This window comes from Ictalurus punctatus, chromosome 29, assembly GCF_001660625.3.
Source record: "Ictalurus punctatus breed USDA103 chromosome 29, Coco_2.0, whole genome shotgun sequence".
NCBI classification, from domain to species: domain Eukaryota; kingdom Metazoa; phylum Chordata; class Actinopteri; order Siluriformes; family Ictaluridae; genus Ictalurus; species Ictalurus punctatus.
In genome coordinates, this window is record NC_030444.2 from 4,117,200 (window position 1) to 4,135,942 (window position 18,743).

Here is an 18,743-nt window from a genome sequence, read left to right on the forward strand (position 1 = left end):
TTTGTTGGCTGTGTTTAATTTTTGACCCGCTTACTCCTTTTTCAGGGTAACATGGTGGTGCAGCAGGTAGTTTCTCTACTGTGCCTTACAGTTCCATCTCCAACAGTTCAATCCTGTACTCTTAAATTTATTGGGTTACTTTTCTACCCAAATGCTAGGTTTAGCCATTTGGGTCAATTTTTCAGTCTTGGGTAGTTTTATGTAACCCAACCACTGGGTCATTTTTACTGACTGTTGAATCAATGTATCTCCTGTACCCTGATGCCTCAGCCCAGCTCCTTGGGTCAAGTCAACTCCATGCAGCCTGTCTGAATGCGCCTCAGGTGGAAGTAGCGGTTTTCACACGGACCGACTTTTCAATTTATTTGGAGAAACAAGGTTTGTATCAATGTTTATCCATAAAACCATTTACTGTGCATTAGGAAAAAGCAAAAATGTGCTAGAACAGCCCAGTTTGACATTAAATGCACCACTATCTTTGTTCGCTTTGGCTTACTTGTTTTGTAATGCCCGCTGGATCAGAAGTTCCAGGTTTTCTGATGTTTACACCTTTAAACATATGACTGAGTAATTTACTTCTATATCTATATATAGATAGATAATCACACACCACTTTAGCAGCTCTAGCAATACGCTTCTGAACACCTTGTATGGAAATGAAGGATACAATGTTGACATTTGTTTATGATGTGGTTTATTTGACATTTTACGAAGGGTAAAAATAGCCCTGAAAATATTAACCTATTTATGAAATAAAATTAATGCAGCTTTAATTTTTTTTTTTTTTGTAAAAATTAAACCGTTCTTTGGGTTAAACAACCCATTTCCTAGGTTAAAATTAACAACCTGGGTTAGTTTAACCTAAAATGTGTTCTGTCCTATATTTTGCCAGCCGTTGGGCTACAACTAACCCAGTTTGGATTGTTTATAACCCAGTGTGTGTGGTTTTTTTTTTTTTTTTTTTGGGCGTGAGTTTGGTTTTCTGTCTGGGGGGAGTTTAGCATGTTCATGTGTCTGTATGGGTGTTTTCTCCCTCCTAAACACGTGCTTGTTGATGGAACGGGGCCTCCAAATTTTGTGTGTGCAAGGTGTCTTGGGTTTCCCTGCTGTCCCATCCAGGATGTATTCCTACCTTACCCAGGATATCCTCCGGATACATTTGACAAGTGAAATTGTGGCTTATTTGAAATTATACCACAATCCTGTTGAACTCTTGAACTTGAAGTTAAAGAAGAATTTTTAGTTTATTTACAATTGCTCTGAAAACACTAACAAGCTTTTTTTCCTGCCCCAAACTTTCACATGCCTCGCTCTGTGTTCAAACTTGGAATACCTTTATAAAATAAAAGGGTAAAACTAGGGGTAGATGTTCCAGCTGGGGCAGAAGTTTCATTTCCCGGGGGGGATGAATGCAGTACTATGACCGAAAACTATCCTGATCCATTATGTATCGTTGTTCTAGAACATCTTTATTTATAAATTATAGGCTATAATTAGTAGGTCTACAGGTCTATAAACAAAAACCCTGAAAACATTACAAACTGCACCTTTAACAACCTGAGGTCATTTGAGGAAAGTGTGCAGTGTTAGTGGTGAAAACGGATGAATAATTTGAATGCATCTGTCATAAATGTGAATTATTATTAATTTTTAAAAAATTATAATTACAATAATGTAAATGCATGAATGTGATATTGGATAAGGTGGTAAATCGTGCAAGCTCCAACTGATAGAGTATCCTGTGATCAGTGTATTGATCATAAAAAAAAAAATAAAAAAAAATCATAAAAACAACGCAGCGTTTTCTAAACCGAGGATCCACACAGGAGCGCGCGCGAGAGGAGGGCCGATTCCCAAATACATTCCCACCCCCTACATAAATGCACTGCGTAGGGTGTGAACTAGAGGCTTGTACATCCTACGTAGTGCACGACATGTCCAATGGAGATGCATTTGGCACCAGGAGTAAGAGAGAATCGGAGCGATAACGGAACTCCTCCATTGTTTTCGTGCACATTCCTGTCCTCACAGCGGGGCGCTCCGTCCGCCTCGCGCATTGGCTGAGCGCAGAGCTGAACTCCGAGCGCCTGCGTCTCTGCTTTAGTATTTTTAGGTCGGACCGTGGTGAGCAGTGCAGTGCTGGTGCTCTGGGTGGAAATTGCAGCACCTCGTCTCCGCCGTTCATCGTCAGCATCCAAGCTATACGGATTGGACGCAGTCACGCGCAGCTGCGCGAGCGCCGAGGCAGTGCGGTGGGAAATCGCGACAACGCCGAGGACTTTCTCTGGACATGGCCAGTGCTGACGAGGGCTCCAGTTCCCGGTCGGTTCACCACGAAGCCACCGAGTGCAGCTCGGGACCAGCTTTTCAGGAGGCGCAGAAATGGATAGAGGTCAGTCAGGCATCACACATGTGTCTCGCGCGCTTCCTTCAGGGCACTTCATGAGTATTTCGCTCGTGGGATTTTATCATAAGCGCGACGGTGGATCAGGGTTAATGGCATGAATGCTTGCGGGCTATAAATATTGTACCGTCACCTGTTGTATACGTGTGTGTGTGTGCGTGCGCGTGTGGTGGATGGCCTTCCAGTGCCAGTGAGCGCGTGTGTCGGGTTACGGCGGCGGCTATGGAAAGCCAAATGGGTCATTATTTACGTGCATTGTCACGCCGTTTTAAGTTTAAAAACGCGGTTTTCTAATCGCCACTAGGTATTAAATTAGCGTCACACGCAAAGCAAAGAGAAGGAACTTTGTTAGGTAAGGATTTTGTCTCTGCTGCCCATAAATATTATTCATTGACTGCGTCCAAAACCGCATACTTACCTACTAGCCCAGTGGTTTTCAAAGTGGGGGCCGCCAGGGGGCGCCCGGGGGGCCTCAACAATTTGGTGTGAAAAATAATTTAATGTATGTTTTCTCTTCCTCACTCTCAGACAAGGAGGCCTTGCCCTGGAAAAGTTTGGGAACCCCTGTACTAGCCTGTATAGTAGGCGAAAAGCAGTACGCCGGAGGGGTAGCATGTCCGAATCGTAAGTAGGCGAGAAATACCCGGATGGCGTACTGCTTCGGGTGAGATGTTGCAGTATGCGACCGATTCAGATTACGCGAGTCAAACAATTCCACAATGCAACGGGATTGGTGCGGACGAGCTCAGAAAAAAGAATACGCGGGAGACATTATCGGCTCTTTTTAAGTATTAAACTTTGATTAAACAGGACTTGTTTAACAATACCCGAATATACTGTTAACTTGTTTAAGATTTTTGTGTTTATGATGACGTCGAAGGTCACATGACAATGCTAACATGGCGGATGTAGTACGTCCGGGATTATAGTCATAATACACACACATACACACACACACATAACGATTAGTACTTACTGTTTCAATGGCAACGCAGTACGTACTGTCATAGTATGTGATTTCGGACGCAGCCATTATTTAATAATGAGTGAAGGACATCAGGTCCGGGATTATCAGAACACAGAAGTCGGTGTAGTCATTTATTGTCTGCTAAAACAAAGTTCCTTCTCACCATTTTTGGTGTTTTGACGATTGAATGATCCGACTTGCCGTAGATTACTCAAACACCGTAGAGTGGGAGCTTTGTAACGAGCAAATCAATGCGCCTATTAAACAATGTGTGGCATTAACCTAGCAGTGTTATCTTAACGCCTGACGGCGATTAGAAAACAGCATTTAAAACTTAAAACAGCATAACGATGCTCGCAGATAATGACCCATTTGGCTTTCCATAATCAGCAATGAAGTACGATGGAGATGCACAGAAAATAAACTCCTCCAGGAATTTCATGCATGTGATGTATTTAGTCAGTAATAATAATAATAATAATTATAATCATAATAATAATAATAATAATAATAAAATGTAATGTACCATCGAATAAATACTCAGCCCAAATGTGCCGTCAATTTTAAGGCCAAATACAAACCTCCAGATCCGTCGCTACTAAAAAAAAAAAACGACATATTTTGAACAATAAATTGCTTAAAATGTACTTTTTAATGCACAGCAGTGGAACACGATGGGGTCTTCTGCTCTTGCAGCCCATCCTCCTCAAGGTTGTGTGTCTTGAGATGCTTTTCTTCTCACCACGGCTACAAAGAGCGGTTATAAGTATATAAGTGGTTATAAGTAGCAAACTGCTAATAAACTAGCTAGAATTTTTCACAAGTAGCCTAGATTTATTGAACAGTGGCCAAACATGTCGAAATACTGTATATTATAACCTCCAAAAGCATTATTTCCACCACCATCATTAGCGACGCTAATTAGCCTGCTTTGCAAACAGGTTCCGTGTTGATGATACACTGTTTGTCTTTTTGGTCTATTAACTGGATGATTTATTTACTGTACAGCTGAAAACATGACACATTTGCATGGATTTCACATGGCAAGCTTTTTGAACTTGTTAAGCCTTTATTCACAGCTACGAATAAAGCCATCTGTTCACAGCTACGAATAAAAATTAAAAAAAAGATTAAATCTGCTTGCCCTGGGCATCTAATTTTTCCACCCCTGAAATAAAGCTGGACGATATATATCGATATAATATCGCTATCATGATAAATGATTATGCAATACACTTTTCCGAGATATCGTTGGTATGGTGATGCATATTTTATGTTTTTAATAATAAAAATGATATGGTATGCAATAGATGCCGTTTATTTAACGTAATTCTTAATATTTTTTTTTTTAACTTAATCTACTTTGTGTTTGTAGGCATTAAAAGAAAAGTATCGTCAAACTCAGTTGAATGTTTTTATTTTTATTTTACTACCGTTTACTACAGTTCCTTAGCTCAATTATATATCACGATGCGCATCGTGTGTGGTAGAAATGTCCTCAAGTATCATGATATGATTTTTTTTCTTTCCCTATCGCCCAGCCTTACCCTGAAATGCAGATTCAGAATAAAGGCGTATAGAATTGCTACTTACTTGCCACCGTCTACACTAGTCACTTAACACCGAAGTCATAAAAACATTCGAAATGCACATTAATGGAACTGTGATGCATTATTCATTAATGGACACAGAAAATTATATTTGTAGTATAGGGTTAAAAAGGACTTGTCCTCCCCTTCACCAGGTGATTTGTGTTGCCATGCGAACACTCGGTCACAGTGCTGCGAATGCTCTACAGTTAACTCCTGTTCACTCAGATGTGTCAGTGTGCTCTATTTATAGTTTCTGATTGAAAGTTTCTCTTTTTCTTATCTCAAGGGTAGGAGATGTTCAAGATGTAGGCCTCGATATTAATACTCTGACCTATTTTCTGTGAAGTTGTAGATCGCCTACATCTGAACTACATACTACCGTACTAAACAGTGCGCTATATGTAGCTCGCCACCTCTTTTACTACTGCCATTCTACTTAGTATGGCAGCATGCGTTCTTAATGTTGACGTTGACATTGATTTTTCTTTTTTCTGGTCAGAATGAGTCATGAGAGGTTTCTCTCTCTCTCTCTCTTTCTCTCTCTCTTTCTGTCTGTCTGAACAACATGTCCTGTCAGGCTACTGAGCAGAAAGTAGACCATATCAATTTCCATTCCAGTTTTTTTGTCTCTCGCTCCCTGAAACCCTGACCCTAATTCTTTCGTTTGTCAGTATGGCTTCTATCATCACTTTCTTTCTCTTTCTCTTTCTCCCTCTCTCTCATGCAGCGGGTTCTCTTTATCTGTGCGTGTCTGTGTGAGGTATTTTTGCAGGTCCACCTAAGTGTACACACATCTGTTTCGTAGAAATTTTCTCTTTTTTTTTTTTTTTCCTGTAAATGGACAAAGGAATAACTTAGCCCAACAAAAAAAAAAGAAGAGGAAGAATGTAGTCGATCAGCCAAAATAAATCTGGTGCTTCTTTAGCTTTGTCATGGAGCTACAGTGTTAATGTTCCTAACAAATAATGGAAGTCTGTCACCCGTAAACTATTGCTTGGGGTTAGGTTTTGGTGTAGCGTAGCATTAATTAGCTGTGTGTAATAATTGTCAGTGGAAGGTCATCAGAAGTATAATATGATGTGTGTGTGTGTGTGTGTGTGTGTGTGTGTGTGTGTGTGTGTGCGTGTGTGTGTTAGAATCCTCCTCTGTGAAGGTATGTCAGTGGTAAATGCATAAGCAGCTGTGATGGGGAGTGCTTCATAAATAGCCAGGCTGAAATAACCCAGCACCCTACTGCTTCCAAAGAGCTTTGACAGTGTTAGAATGAACACACACACACACACACACACACACACACACACACACACATACACACACTGGGGTGACTTCCTCATAGCAGATAGAATGTAGCTTTTGGATAGGGGTTAAAATTTTTGTGGTGGTTATGTCTCTAGATGGATCATGTAACGCAGGAAGTGGAATTATGGGAAACCGAATCTAGCTAACCGCATCAGATCCTCACAGGTGTATGAGAAAGGGCTTGGGTGTGACATTGTCCATATATTTTGACATGAAAATGCTCCGAGCAGCTGCCCTTGTCTGAAATGAACAGTCCCCACCGATCACGTTTCGGCTCCGCCACGTTGCGTTGGCTTATCACGTTACCGGAGCCCTGTGGTTCTTCTCTTTCAGCCTATCAGGTTTCACAGTGTTTCTAACTTGTTCTTTATATAATTCATAGTGTTTGATATCCAGAGAAGTCGGGTTAGAGATGAAGCATGGGATGCAGGAGGTAATGATGCATTTTGATCACGCATCAGTCTGCTCTGTAGGGCTGTAATGCCTGGTGTGTGAGTGAGTATGTTGAGAGAGAGAAGAGCTGATACTGTATAGATCAATGCAGATGCCGTAATCTTGCTAAGATATGACATAAAGCTTCTGTTTCTCTCTACCACACACACACACACACACACACAAACATACACAGATTAAAGGGCACAGCTGTTGCAATGGGAAATGCTAGAAAGGGGCAGCACAGTGCTGACACGGCGTTGCAGATCCATATGTTCCAGTCCTTCAGTCATCAGCAGGAAAACATCCTTTAATAATACTAAGGGTCAGTCACTCACTCGAGTCTACTAAAAGTTAGATTAGTTCACATGCAGCTACAATAAAAGAAAAAATAATAATGAATATGCACAAGACAAGAGGACATCCCTTGTCTTATTTTAGCAGCTGAATGGTGGTACAGGAATACTTCCATTTTTCAATCTAATCTAATCTCTGTTTACCACCTAACCCTACCCCCTAACCCAAGCTTGAATCTAACCCCCAAGCCTAACCCTACCCCCTAACCCAAGCTTGACTCTAACCCCCAAGCCTAACCCTACCCCCTAACCCAAGCTTGAATCTAACCCACAAGCCTAACCCTACCCCCTAACCCTAGCTTTAACTTAACCCCAACTCCCAACCTTAAATCTACCCCCTAACACAAGCTTTAACCTAACCCCCAAGCCTAACCCTAGCTTTAACCTAACCCCCAAGCCTAACCCTAGCTTTAACCTAACCCCCAAGCCTATCCCTACCCCCTAACCGAAGCTTTAACCTAACCCCCAAGCCTAACCCTAGCTTTAACCTAACCCCCAAGCCTATCCCTACCCCCTAACCGAAGCTTTAACCTAACCCCCAAGCCTAACCCTAGCTTTAACCTAACCCCCAAGCCTAACCCTAGCTTTAACCTAACCCCCAAGCCCAACCCTACCCCCTAACCCAAGCTTTAACTTAACCCCAACCCCTAACCCTAGCCCCAACCCACTATTTGACCTAACCCCCAAGCCTAACCCTACCCCCAACCCAAGCTTGAATCTAACCCACAAGCCTAACCCTACCCCCTAACCCTAGCTTTAACTTAACCCCAACTCCCAACCTTAAATCTACCCCCTAACACAAGCTTTAACCTAACCCCCAAGCCTAACCCTAGCTTTAACCTAACCCCCAAGCCTAACCCTACCCCCTACCCGAAGCTTTAACCTAACCCCCAAGCCTAACCCTAGCTTTAACCTAACCCCCAAGCCTAACCCTACCCCCTACCCGAAGCTTTAACCTAACCCCCAAGCCTAACCCTACCCCCTAACCGAAGCTTTAACCTAACCCCCAAGCCCAACCCTACCCCCTAACCCAAGCTTTAACTTAACCCCAACCCCTAACCCTAGCCCCAACCCACTATTTGACCTAACCCCCAAGCCTAACCCTACCCCCAACCCAAGCTTGAATCTAACCCACAAGCCTAACCCTACCCCCTAACCCTAGCTTTAACTTAACCCCAACTCCCAACCTTAAATCTACCCCCTAACACAAGCTTTAACCTAACCCCCAAGCCTAACCCTAGCTTTAACCTAACCCCCAAGCCTAACCCTACCCCCTACCCGAAGCTTTAACCTAACCCCCAAGCCTAACCCTACCCCCAACCCAAGCTTGAATCTAACCCCCAAGCCTAACCCTACCCCCTAACCCAAGCTTGAATCTAACCTACAAGCCTAACCCTACACCCTAATCCAAGCTTTAACCTAACCCCCAAGCCTAACCCTAGCTTTAACCTAACCCCCAAGCCTAACCCTACCCCCTAACTGAAGCTTTAACCTAACCCCCAAGCCTAACCCTACCCCCTAACCGAAGCTTAACTTAACCCCAACCCACTATTTAACCTAACCCCCAAGCCTAACCCTACCCCCAACCCAAGCCTGAATCTAACCCCCAAGCCTAACCCTACCCCCTAACCCAAGCTTGAATCTAACCCCTAAGCCTAACCCTTCCCCCTAACCGAAGCTTTAACCTACCCCCAACCCTAAACCTACCCCTAACCCAAGCTTTTTTCAAAAGTGTATATATATATATATATATATGTATGTGTGTATGTATATATATATATATATGTGTATATATATATATATATATATATATATATATATATATATATATATATATATATATATATATATATATATATATATATATATATAAAATGTGTGTGTGTGTGTGTATATATATAATATATATATATATATATATATATATATATATATATATATATATATATATATAAGAAGAATTAGTTCTGTCTTTGTGTTAATTGTGTTGGTCTGATCATGCACAGATGCCAGAAAACCTATTAAGATGCTTTAACCGGATTCTCATTTTACTTTATAGTGTATGGATATTGGATATTTGGATGACGCTACATAAGAACAGATTTGGTAAGACTTTCTCTCATGTCAGTCTTATCCTACGACATGTAGTGTTAGTGTCACGTTTGAAACTTTAGCCAGTCATAGTGTAAGTCATAAGAAGGATGAACTATTTTTAGAAGTCACTTAAAACCTTCGTTTTCAATTGTTTTGATTGGTATTATATCCTTGGCCAGGTAAAATGTCACAGCATCAATGATATCTTTCCAGCACTTACTTGTTTTCTCATTAGTAATGCCTTTTTCAAACACTTTTGTTGACTTCAGCCATGTTTCTGGCTGTGGTGCTGTTCCCGTGTGCGCCACGTGCTATCCGGCTTTCCACACACTCTTTGGGGAGCTTTCTTGGTTGTTAAACAGGTTCATCCTGTTTCCTCAACGTGTCAGTCTTGCCTTTGCATATTTTGCAAACAACCGTTGTTTGCTCTATGTCCATTGTGTAAAATCCAACAGTTCCATATAAACTCTGTTTATTTATTTTTTTTAGGCGCCAACTCCTCCATGTCGTCAGCATGCTGTTTTGTTGCCAAGCAAAACAAGTAGGAAACGCAAGCTAAGGAACCGCCTACTCTCTGCAGACTATTATTGGGTTGTCTGTCCGAGAGAATGCGAGCTGGACTAGCGAATAAAGTCAAATCTGGTTCATGAGACCACATGGGTTGTGCTATGTCTGAGCGTTTTCAGCGCAAATGAAAAAATCTGTTTGTCACAGTGCACATGCTGTGTCTGTAAAAACAGATCGTGGAGACATTTTAATCATCACGCCCGCTCCTATGTTGATCAAGGTATTATATCGCTTATAAGGTTTTATCGATGGCGATTTTCATGAAATGTTCCTACCAAACATTGTGTGTAATTTGTCCTGAATGGACAATGTGTGCTTAGTCTATCTATTTTGTTTCTGCTCCTAAGGCATTTCTAGGGGAAAAAAAAAGGAATGGTAGAGAAGATAATCCACCTCGTTCACCACTGGTTTTCACACGCACCTTCTCAATCGTTGCTGTTGACGTGTTACGGATATGTCTTTAAAAAAAATATCCTCCGAATTGGAGTCTATGTAAACACCTGATACTACTGTCACTGAGCAGAAATCAGCCCCAGTCCCAAACCGTGTACTTACCGTCTATATAGTAGCTAAGATTCATGTATTTCTTCTACTACAGGCTTATAGTAGGCAAGTACGCGGTTTGGGACGCAACCATTCTTTCTTGTTTGGCGTAAAACGGTTGAGCACTGCCGTGTGTGATCATGTCCTGTCGCAAAATGGGGTGAAAACTCCCACACGACATTAATAGTGTGATTAAGGTGTGTACATGTCTGTAATACACTTCGATAATGCGACTAAAACAGGAATACTATACACGTCTTCATTCGATTAGTGTTTACTTCAAGTATGACCTTAATCAGATTAAGGTAATTTAAAAATTGCTGTTTACATGGTAGTTTCTTAATCAAGTATTGTCTTAATCGGGTTAATAGTGGATTGTTGTTGTCCATGTAAACGCACTGACTGCTTCATACCATTCTGCATTTTTTTATATGACAATAAAAAAAAAAGTCCAAAATAATCCACTTTTAAGCAAATAATCTGCCAAAAGGCAAACCTTATATTTAATATCCTTTTCTCTTTGAAGGAAAGTTGTCTTTAGCCCTGATTGCACATAGTCTCTGACTGTAGGTCACTTTGGGTAAAAGCACCTGCCACATGAGTAAATGTAAATATCATGTAAATCAAGTTTAGTACACGCCCCTCCATTTCACCACCCTTTGATAAACCTTTAGACCAAAAGCTCTTATATGGATCAAGCAACACTAATGAAATTGGTACACTCGATTCATTCAGTCGTGTAGAATTTACAAAAATGTTGAATGGTGCGGTCGAAATAATTCAGGCTGAAAGAACAAAGATGTCCGGTAAACTGAAATGTCCTAGAGAACATACAGGAAACTACAAAAGTATGTACACACAGGTAAATCAGCGGAATTGACTAACCAGGGTAAAGAACTGCCAGGGGGCCTGGGGGTAAATTATTGCATTGAAGTCTTTTTGGAATAAATAGAATACATACACACACACATACACAGTGCCCTCCATTAATATTGGCACCCTTGGTAAATATGAGCAAAGAAGGCTGTGAAGTATTGTTGAACCTTTTGATCTTTTGTTAAAAAAAAATTCACAAAAATACTCTGCTCTCATGGATATCAATCAGTTGCAAACAAAACACAGGTTTTTCCAAAATACAAATATCTTTGTTAAATATAGGTGTGCGGCAATTATTGGCACCCTTTTTAGTCAGTACTTTGTGCTACCTCTCTTTGCCAAGATAACAGCTCTGAGTCTTCTCCTATAACACCTGAGGAGGTTTGAGAATACATGCTGAGGGATCTGAGACCGTTTCCCCTTATAGAATCTCTCCAGATCCTTCACATTTCAAGGTCTATGCTGGTGGACTCTCCTTTTCAGTTCACCCCATGGGTTTTCTATGGGGTTCAGGTCAGGGGACTGGGATGGTCATGGCAGGACCTTGGTTTTGTGGTCTGTAAACCATTTTTGTGTTGATTGTGATGTATTTTTTGGATCACTGCCCTGCTGGAAGATCCAACCATGGCCCATTTTAATCTTTCTGTCAGAGGTAGTCAGTTTTCATTTAATATCTGTTGATATTTGATGGAGTCCATGATGCCATGTATCCTAACAAAATATCCAGGTCCTCTGGCAGAAAAACAGCCCCAGAACATTAAAGCCACCACCATATTTAACTGTGGGCATGAGGTACTTTTCCATATGGCTACCTCTCAATATGCGCCAAAGCCACCTCTGGTGTTTATTGCCCAAAAGCTCTATTTTGTTTTCATCTGATCATAGAACCCGATCCCATTTGATGTTTCTGACCCCAAGACAAGATTTTAAATATCAATGGGGAATATACTTCAAATATCTTTTTCTCATATGAACTCATAGGGGTGCCAATAATTATTGCACACCTATATTTAACCAAGATTTTTTTTTGTTTGTTTGTTTTTTATAAACCTGTGTTGTGTTTTCAATTGTTTGATATCCATGAGAGCAGAGTATTTCTGTGAATTTTTTGAACAAAAGTTCAAAAGGTTAAACAATAAGGACAGTTTTTCACATTTCATATTTCTCATATTTACCATGGATGCCAATATTACTGGAGGGCACCGTATATATAATATATAAATGCGGTAATACATAATAAATAAATAAATAAATAAATAAATAAATAAATAACCTGCAAAGCACAGGGGGAACATGCAAACATACACAAAGGGCAGATGCGGGATTCAAGCCGCCAACCTGACAGGTACAAGGCAAAAGTGCTCCCCCTCCAATTAATAAAAAAAAAAAAATCAATAGATTGATCGATTATCAAAATAATCCCTAATTGCAGCCCTAATATAAAGTATACCATGCATTTATTTCATCACTTACACATAAGGAAATGTGTTTTGACAGTATTAACCTGTGATTTGCCTTGGAGCCAAAACTTGGAGCCATAAAATGAGGTTAGAGAAAACGAATCCCCACCTTCTGACCAATGGGATTTGAGAATTCAAGAACACCATGTTATATCAATAATAATAATAATAATAATATACCTTTATGGATTGGTGGGACTTTTGGCGTGCATACATTTCGTGCCTCTGTTTTTGTGCCGAATTCCTTCTGCCACGGTCATCTGCCCACGCTCAAACAAGTAACAAGTAACATATCTGTTACTGACCTGGAAAAAGCATTGATCTTAGTTTAGCGTCTCTATTTTGGAGAGCACAGAAAATGGCCCCAGGAAGTCTAGAGCTTAAATGCTTTGGTCTCCTACTGGAACAAGAGACAGGTCATACTAAGACCACACACACACACACACACACACACACACATAGATACACACATGCTTATTTTAAAAGTTGCACGTTCAGCATTCACTGTCACATAATCCTGAAAATACACTTGCATAAGTATGTTGTGATCTGGTAAGTCCATTAGCCTGCTCTTAAGTTTTACAGATGAGAAAGAAAGTGAGAGTGCGTGAGAGGGTGGGCGATGTCTTCAGGGTGTTCATGTCTCCAAGAAGGCACTGCTTTGGCGTAAAATGTGTAGCTCTTACTCATTTTGTTTCCTAGCACAGTAGTGATAGTGAGAGAGAAAGACGGGGTGAGAGAACAGAGGTCCTGCTGAGGGAGATTGAGAGGAGAGGGGGTGAGAATGTGGCGAAAGACAGAAAGAAAGAGGAGCAGTGTTTGGTAATTTGTTTGGAGGGGGGTTCCACATACTTTCGAAGTACATTGTTCCAGGCGTGTTACCTGGCAACCCTGTGGGGGGGAATGCATTTTAGCTATTTGGGGACCAACTAAATATGGGAATGCTGGATAGTTTGCCATTGCGTCTGGTCTTCATTAAGAGCAGTGATTTTTTAGGGCTAGGTGAAGCATTATATCAGCACTGTAATACACAACTTGGAGGAAATAGCCAGTGAGGATAGTATTCCAAGGGTGCGTGCATGTGTGTGTGTGTGTGTGTGTGCGTGTGCGTGTGCGTGTTAGAATATTAAGTGGGACTGGAACTTATGCACTTATGTAATTGCATATGTAATTATGATAAGTGTGTGAGAGAGAGAGAGAGAGAGAGAGAGAGAGAGTCTTTTTAGGTTTGTTTTTGTTTTTTTCTTTCGTTTGCCTGTACTCTGAAGTGGCTCATGTTAAAGGATACACTATAATAGGTGTCTAAGCAACTGATGCAATACAAAACACACACACACTTGTCTTACTATACTTGTGAGGACCTTCCTTCATTAATGCAGCTCATTTTTAATGCTATGCTAAAATCTATGCCAAAATTGAACCCGAAACCTTACCTCAGTAACCAAATGGAAACTTTTTTTTTTTAAAGTTTTTTTAAAGTTTTTTTTAAATAATAAAAGTTGTAGTGTAAAAAAAACAACAACCACCAACAACAGTTTTTCCTTACAGAGACCAGCCAAATGTCCCCACAAGGTCAGTTGTCAGATGTTCCTATCCTTGTGGGGACATTTGGTTCCCACCACACACACTCATGCCTACACAAACCTCTGAATTGGAACTGAGTCACATGTGCCTTCTTGACTGTGACAACTAGGAGATTTAGCATTTAAATGCCTTCTGGTATGAAGTCAAATAACCGTGTGTGTGTGTGGTTGTGTGTCCTTAGCCTGACAGAGCGTTATACTGTATTTTAATGTAAATGAATGAATGAATATTGATACTTGTTCACCGACTTTTCTGTCTCATTGCTGCAATCACACGTGCTCTCTCTCTCTCTCTCTCTCTCTCTCTCTCTCTCTCTCTCTCTCTCCAATAAATGCATATCAATGGCTCAAACTGGAACTACTTTAGCTGTGCGTGTATTGATAAATAAGTGCACACCTCAGAACGTCTGTCAGCCAATCAGAATCGAGAATACTAAGCATGTTTGTGATTGTTAACTGGCAAAATCCAGAATGGAGTTCAACATATATATATATACACACACACACACACGCACACACACGCGCACACACACACACCTTGAGACAAGAGTTCAGAATTTATGATTAACATTTAGGAACATGATGTAATTTTTTTGTTAATTTTTGTTTATTTATGCGTAGTCATGGATTGAGTAAATAATTAATGTAGATGTATTTTGTCAACATTAAAGCGTCAAGGTTTTTAAATGCTGAAATTATGTTAACTAATGCAGTAAATGATGTTAGTTAGGGTAAGCTTACTGTAAAGTGTTAACATAATAAAGTGGGTGTAGTGATTGTGATTAAGCTTGTACAGTGCTTTTCCCTGCTTGCCATATACCATTTAAAAAAAAAAAAATGCCATAAACTATTTAACTGTCCAGAACCAAGACCCGAAAAGGACAATTTCCACTATTCCAGTCGGGAACCTTTTACAGTCAGGAATTGCTTGCTGTCAGGGTTCTTTTAAATCTGGCCCCTGAGGTCTACTGAGCTGCAGAGTTTAGCTCCACCCCTAATCAAACACACCTGAATAAGCTAACCAAGGTTTTCAGGATTACTAGGAAATTACAGGCAGATGAGTTTGGAGGTTGGAGCTAAACTCTGCAGATGTGAAGAACCCTGAGATAGATTATGCTTCACTGTTACCAATATCAAATGTGGTAATATTTTAGACCTCACTGACAAGCATAAACTATTGTGCGTCAATCATAAATATAATTACTGTAAAATACTGTATATTTTTTATTATTTGTTATGCTTATATTATATCTGTTCATTTCTCAAAATGCATAAATAAAGAAGGCTTTTCCCTAGATTTCTACTAGCCCAAGCTCTGTAACCAGTGGAATCTCAGACATACTTTTTTTTACAGTATAATGCTACAGTAGAGGACTTTTTTTCTTTGAAAATTTCAGCTTTGTATCTGGTCCCTCACCAGAGGTATTCAACCTGAAATTGAGGGCAATGTTTTTTTTAAAAATGGCCTTTTCCACCCCCATAAAAAAAGAGATGTCTCAAAACTGAAATGTTCTGCATGCACACTATACTTTTAGGTACCCCCTAAACAAATTAAGACTGAGACTTGAACCTTTCCCATGATAAATTTACTATAAAAGTGGAACTGTGAGCAATCTTGAGCATTACATTTGGGCTTAAGTTCTAAGTCTAAGTAAGAAGAATGTGCTTAATGTTTTTGTTACACAGAAGTTAGAACCATCCTGAGCCAAGATACTGAGGTTTCTGTAAGCAGCTGTATAACCAAAATTTGTTGTGTGCCATGACACAAAGATGGCCAGTGTAGTTAAACAAAGTAAAATAATTTTTTTTTTTTTTAAATTGTGTTTTTGCAATGTCAATACGTATTAATCACTCAATTTTATGGGGGAAAATTAAACACAGCCAAGCAACCAGCTTTACAATTATTGGACCACTTGAGATGGACTCACCCTTGTGTAATGTTAGCCAAGTCTAACATACACATATATTATTTCATATTAATTATGTTAATTTATTATAAGCTCAAGTGTTTATTGTAGTCTCTGAATGTGTCCATGATTTTGTCTGTTTGACTTAATCCAGGTCACATGGCCTATTTTTCAGTTGTATTTTAAGAAACAGCAGAGACCCTCTCACTCACCTGGGTGTGTTCCAAACACTAATGTTCTCTTATAACATTCAGTTTAACAAATAACAGTCATAAAAAAAAAAAAAACATTAAGGAAAGATGGTGTTTGGAACAGTGGGCATAGAAAAAAAGAACTTGAAAAGCGTTGTGCTTTCGTTGCTTGCTAGCTAATCGATTAATACTAACCACACCGTAGGGACACTCAAGATAATGTCCATCACGTTTGAGACATGTCTTAATAAGGCTGATGTTCTATTAATAACAATAACTAAACATGGATTATAGTATTCGGGGCCAAGCAGCTGTGCATTTTATAGCCAGGCTGATATAAGAATCACGTCAGAGACGGTCAGAACCCACATGCCATCTTTAAGTGTTATATTTAGTCTAAATATCCTATTCTGCTAGTAACTCCAGGCCTGACAGCTTCCTGTTTTGGAGTTTTGGTGGAGGCATCTTCATTCATGAGTTGGTTCTATTTGTTTAAACATAATCCAGTGATTCAGATATAAAGATATAAAAAAAATACTTGGCTTATATATATAATCATATTTATCATTGGTAGCTCAGTGGGTACAATTTTAGTTATCGCAAAATAATGAGTTCAGTCATGGCACTGCCTTTAAACCACCATGAGCCAAGCATTTAACGTTCAATTGTTTGCTATAGTTAGTATTATATAAATGTAAACATATTGGGTCTGTTAAAGCGTTATATTCCCGAACCTTCAACCCACAGAACCTAAACCAGTGCAGTTTTAGGAAAATGCATGTGTTAACATACAGTGTTTACTTTACTAGTGGTTTATTAATGCTGAAGTTATGTTAACTAATGCATTAAGTGAAGTTAGTTAAGGTAAGCTTAATGTGAAGTGTTGACGTAAAAAAGTAACTGAAGTGATTGTGGTTAGGTTTGTGCGATATGATTTTTCCCTGCTTACCGTGTACCATTTAAAAAAAGGGTTGCGATGATCTATTCGGTTGTCCAGAACCGATAGCCTAAAAAAGACAGGATAAGGAGCATTTCCACCCTTCCAGGTGTAATAATATTGTCAGTTGTGCAGTCGGGGACTGCTTGCTGGCAGTGGCAATTGTGAAAACTGAGCTGTACATTATGTAAAGTAAATAAGGGGGGAAACAACTTTAAGCACCTATGCAAATAATTCCAGAGTACTATGTCAGTTGGTTAGTCTGATGTTTTAGTGAGAAGAAAATACTGCTCTTTTGGTGTATTTTTGAGTGATGAGTCATACTGGCATACTTCAATGATAAACATCAGAGCTCCTATGCAAAATGCGTAAAGGTTGGCAGATTTGGTAATATAAATATAATATAATATAATCAGTGACAGGTTGGAGTGATGCGGGCTGACGGGCAGCAGAGTTGTTGCCACCCTGAAGGATACAGTTGTCCCCGGTGAGACCCCTGGCACACAAAGAAGAGGAGTCCAGTGTCAATGTTATTTCCCCAAGCTCCAGTTCAGTCCAGAGCTTCCTCGTTACGTGCCCAATGAATGTGAAAGTAGAGGACGTTGAGATGTTGGTGGTGAAGCACTGAGTGGAGGGTCAGAATAAACCAGCTATGCAAATGCATAAAAAGCTATCTCTTTTGCCAAGTAGCCAAGCCCATTTAACCCTAATCCAACACCTTGTCAACCTTTTCCTCTCCTTATTGTTATGTTTGTAGTTAATGTCTTGGAACATTATAAACAGATATAACATTGAGAAACATCTTTCCCTCAGCAGACTCTCTCTTTCTTTTCTCTCTCTCTCTCTCTCTCTCTCTCTTGAAAGTAATTAGAAAGGTTGTCATGTTACCAAGAAGACTTTTGTGGGAGAATGTACAGCTTTACCTCTGACTGTTACAAAGCTCCGATACTGGAGACTCCTTCCATAAACGTCACGGAAAACTTCACCATATCAGTGATCGCACACGTTTTATTAAACCTGTTGATGTGGATCATCCACTGCACCTGTCCCTATATACGTTGTTACTATAGAAACAATAATATTAGAACAAGTTTGTTCATATAAATCCTGGGAAACGAGTCAACCAATCAGAACTGAGCATTCAACAGCACTGTGGTATGAATAACTACACCAATTATAACATCTAGAGCAGTTGCTAGTGCACGTGTGTGTGTGTGTGTGTGTGTGTGTGTGTGTGTGTGTGTGTGTGTGTGTGTGTGTTGGATTGTCAGCAGCAGCTGTGCAAGCTTGCCTTCATGGTATTAACAACTTTGGCTGGCACCAGAATTTTTTTTTTGTTTCTTCCTGTTTCACTTCAAGTCACATTACATGTAGTCGTATAGTTGTCATTTAGCTATGTGTGTGTGTGTGTGTGTGTGTGTGTGTGAGAGAGAGTGATTTTGCTGACCTACTTACAATGATCATTAGTTTTTGGCTTTGTTTGATGTAAAATAAATATCGGAATGCCTACAAGTTATGTCTGACCTCATGACCAC

The 18,743-nt window shown here is 40.0% G+C and overlaps 1 protein-coding gene across 7 annotated transcripts in view; it reads left to right on the top strand.

Moving 5' to 3' along the window:
- Positions 1-1,499: 1,499 nt before the first annotated feature.
- The window catches only part of limch1a (LIM and calponin homology domains 1a), a 67,403-nt gene continuing 50,159 nt past the window's right edge, over positions 1,500-18,743 (top strand). For 4 of the 7 annotated variants that reach the window (XM_053677643.1, XM_053677645.1, XM_053677646.1 and 1 more), the window contains exon 1: positions 1,505-2,392. In XM_053677643.1, the coding sequence (XP_053533618.1) occupies positions 2,291-2,392 (102 nt within the window). In that variant the 5' untranslated portion in view covers positions 1,505-2,290. Of the gene's footprint in view, positions 2,393-18,743 lie in introns of all 7 variants that reach the window. The other 3 variants (XM_053677647.1, XM_053677648.1, XM_053677650.1) reach the window with 2 other exon arrangements.